The 1,807-nt window shown below is 38.8% G+C and overlaps 1 protein-coding gene across 1 annotated transcript; it reads right to left on the bottom strand.

The window, feature by feature from the left end:
* Positions 1-291: 291 nt before the first annotated feature.
* LOC309562249 (uncharacterized protein) lies at positions 292-1,437 on the bottom strand (the record flags this gene model as incomplete). Its single annotated transcript, XM_082266369.1, has 1 exon — positions 292-1,437. One exon carries the CDS (start codon positions 1,435-1,437, stop codon positions 292-294), a length of 1,146 nt encoding a protein of 381 aa, XP_082122495.1.
* Positions 1,438-1,807: the final 370 nt, after the last annotated feature.

Below are 1,807 nucleotides of genomic sequence, written 5' to 3'. Positions count from 1 at the left end.
GGGGGAAAAAGGGACATACAATTTATTTGGGTACAGTGTTGTCAGTTAAATTAACGCAGTGCCATATCTCAAAAAATGGCCTGGTTAAATCTTACGGTGGTTAAGTGGTTAATACAACTTGGTCACCAGCCCATCGTCAAGCTGCGATTAGAAACTCTACAAAAATATATATTAAAGCTTTTATATTTTCCTGCATTTTTAATTGTTTCATTACTGATACAAACCTGGATACCTTTAAAAAAAAATAAAGTAATAATTATTTTGATGCAAACAAAAATCTGATAGAAACATTTATTCTGAAGTATCTGTTTGTGCCGTTGGGATGCTGATAACTGGGATTGTAGTATGAGGGGCTGTAAAGGTACCAGATTTTTTTGTTTGCTCTTTGCCAAATTCATGGACAGGACTTTTCATTTCAGGATTCCCAAGCATTGGAGATGACCATGATGAATTTATGACGTGTGAACTCATGTTGTCACCTTGTTGTTGTGTTCTGTTGTCTTGTCTGGGAGAAGACGTTATCTTCTCTGCTTGGTGAGTCTGGATTTTGACTCCCTGTGGATGTATTTCCGCTGGCAGGGAACTTTGTCTTCCTTTTCTGGCCTCCAATACCAGGGGTCTCGTGGTAAGAGTGTTGGGAGAATTATCACATCTTCTCCCAGATCTTGGAGAATGTTTCATAAGGTGAGACTCTACAGCTGGAAATAAACTGCCAATCTCTGAAGAGCCTTGTTGGTGTCCTGGTGGCGATAGAGGTTTTGAGATAGTTATGTAGCTCCATCTTTGCATTTCCACCACACTGTTCGGCCTTGGCATGGATGATCTTGCACTGCTTGAACCAGAAGGCTTTGAGACTTGCTGTGGCCTGGAATGGGAACCTCGGTCATAGTCTACTCTCTTCTTGGGGTTGACTCCATTTATGACTGTTCCCAGCTGACTAAGCTGAGCCCTTTCCTCCCAAGCCAGGCCAGGTTTTGGGCATTGTTTGCATTCCTGCCAAATCTTTTTGACTTCTCTATACCTGAACTGTCTGTCTGTAGGCTCTTTCTCTTCCCTCACTAACTCAGCCTTCTGTTTTGTCCCATCTGAAGATAAAAATTGTATATTAAACTTCACATTAGCCGACAATGACCTTTTAACGGTTTTGTTCTTTAAAGTGGAAGAGGGTGACTTAGTTTGTCTGTTAGTCATTAGGTCCTTGGAGTAGTTCGTATTGTCCTGAGTAACTGAACTCGTTCCCGTTGTAGGCCTTACACTATCTGCTGGCCATTGGCTGCTGAAGAAATGGATTTGCTTTGCAGGAACAAGCTTTTGTAAGTCAGACACTGTACTGAAGAAGACAAACATGTTTTCCTTCTGGTATGTTTCTGGCTTTGTGTCAATTGCAGTCTGGAAAATAAGGATATACGTAAATAAAAGTATGATTTCAGTGAGCATTTAACAACCTCAATATTAGGCCAATTCTGACACTTCTCTCATACATGTGAATATTTGCATTTTTTTGTTTTGCTAGAAAATTACTTAGACCCCCAAACTATCTATTTCTAAGCAGAAGCCCTAGAGAATCAAATGGGGTTTTGCAATTTTTTTATGTCACACGGTATTTGTGCAGTGGCTTTTTCAAACGCAAATTTTTGGGAAAAAATGCAAATTAATGAATTCTAATGTACAAAAACACAATATAATAGCCATTTTTTTTTTTATAAACTATAAAAAGATGATTTTCCACTGAATAAATAGATACCAAACACCCGTTGAATAGCGACAAACTACAGTACTTAAAAATCTCCATAGTTGAAACTTTTAG

The sequence above is a fragment of the Pelophylax lessonae genome (genome assembly GCF_965119305.1).
Source record: "Pelophylax lessonae genome assembly, chromosome: 8".
Taxonomy (NCBI): domain Eukaryota; kingdom Metazoa; phylum Chordata; class Amphibia; order Anura; family Ranidae; genus Pelophylax; species Pelophylax lessonae.
This window is presented reverse-complemented; position numbering and strand designations above follow the sequence as displayed.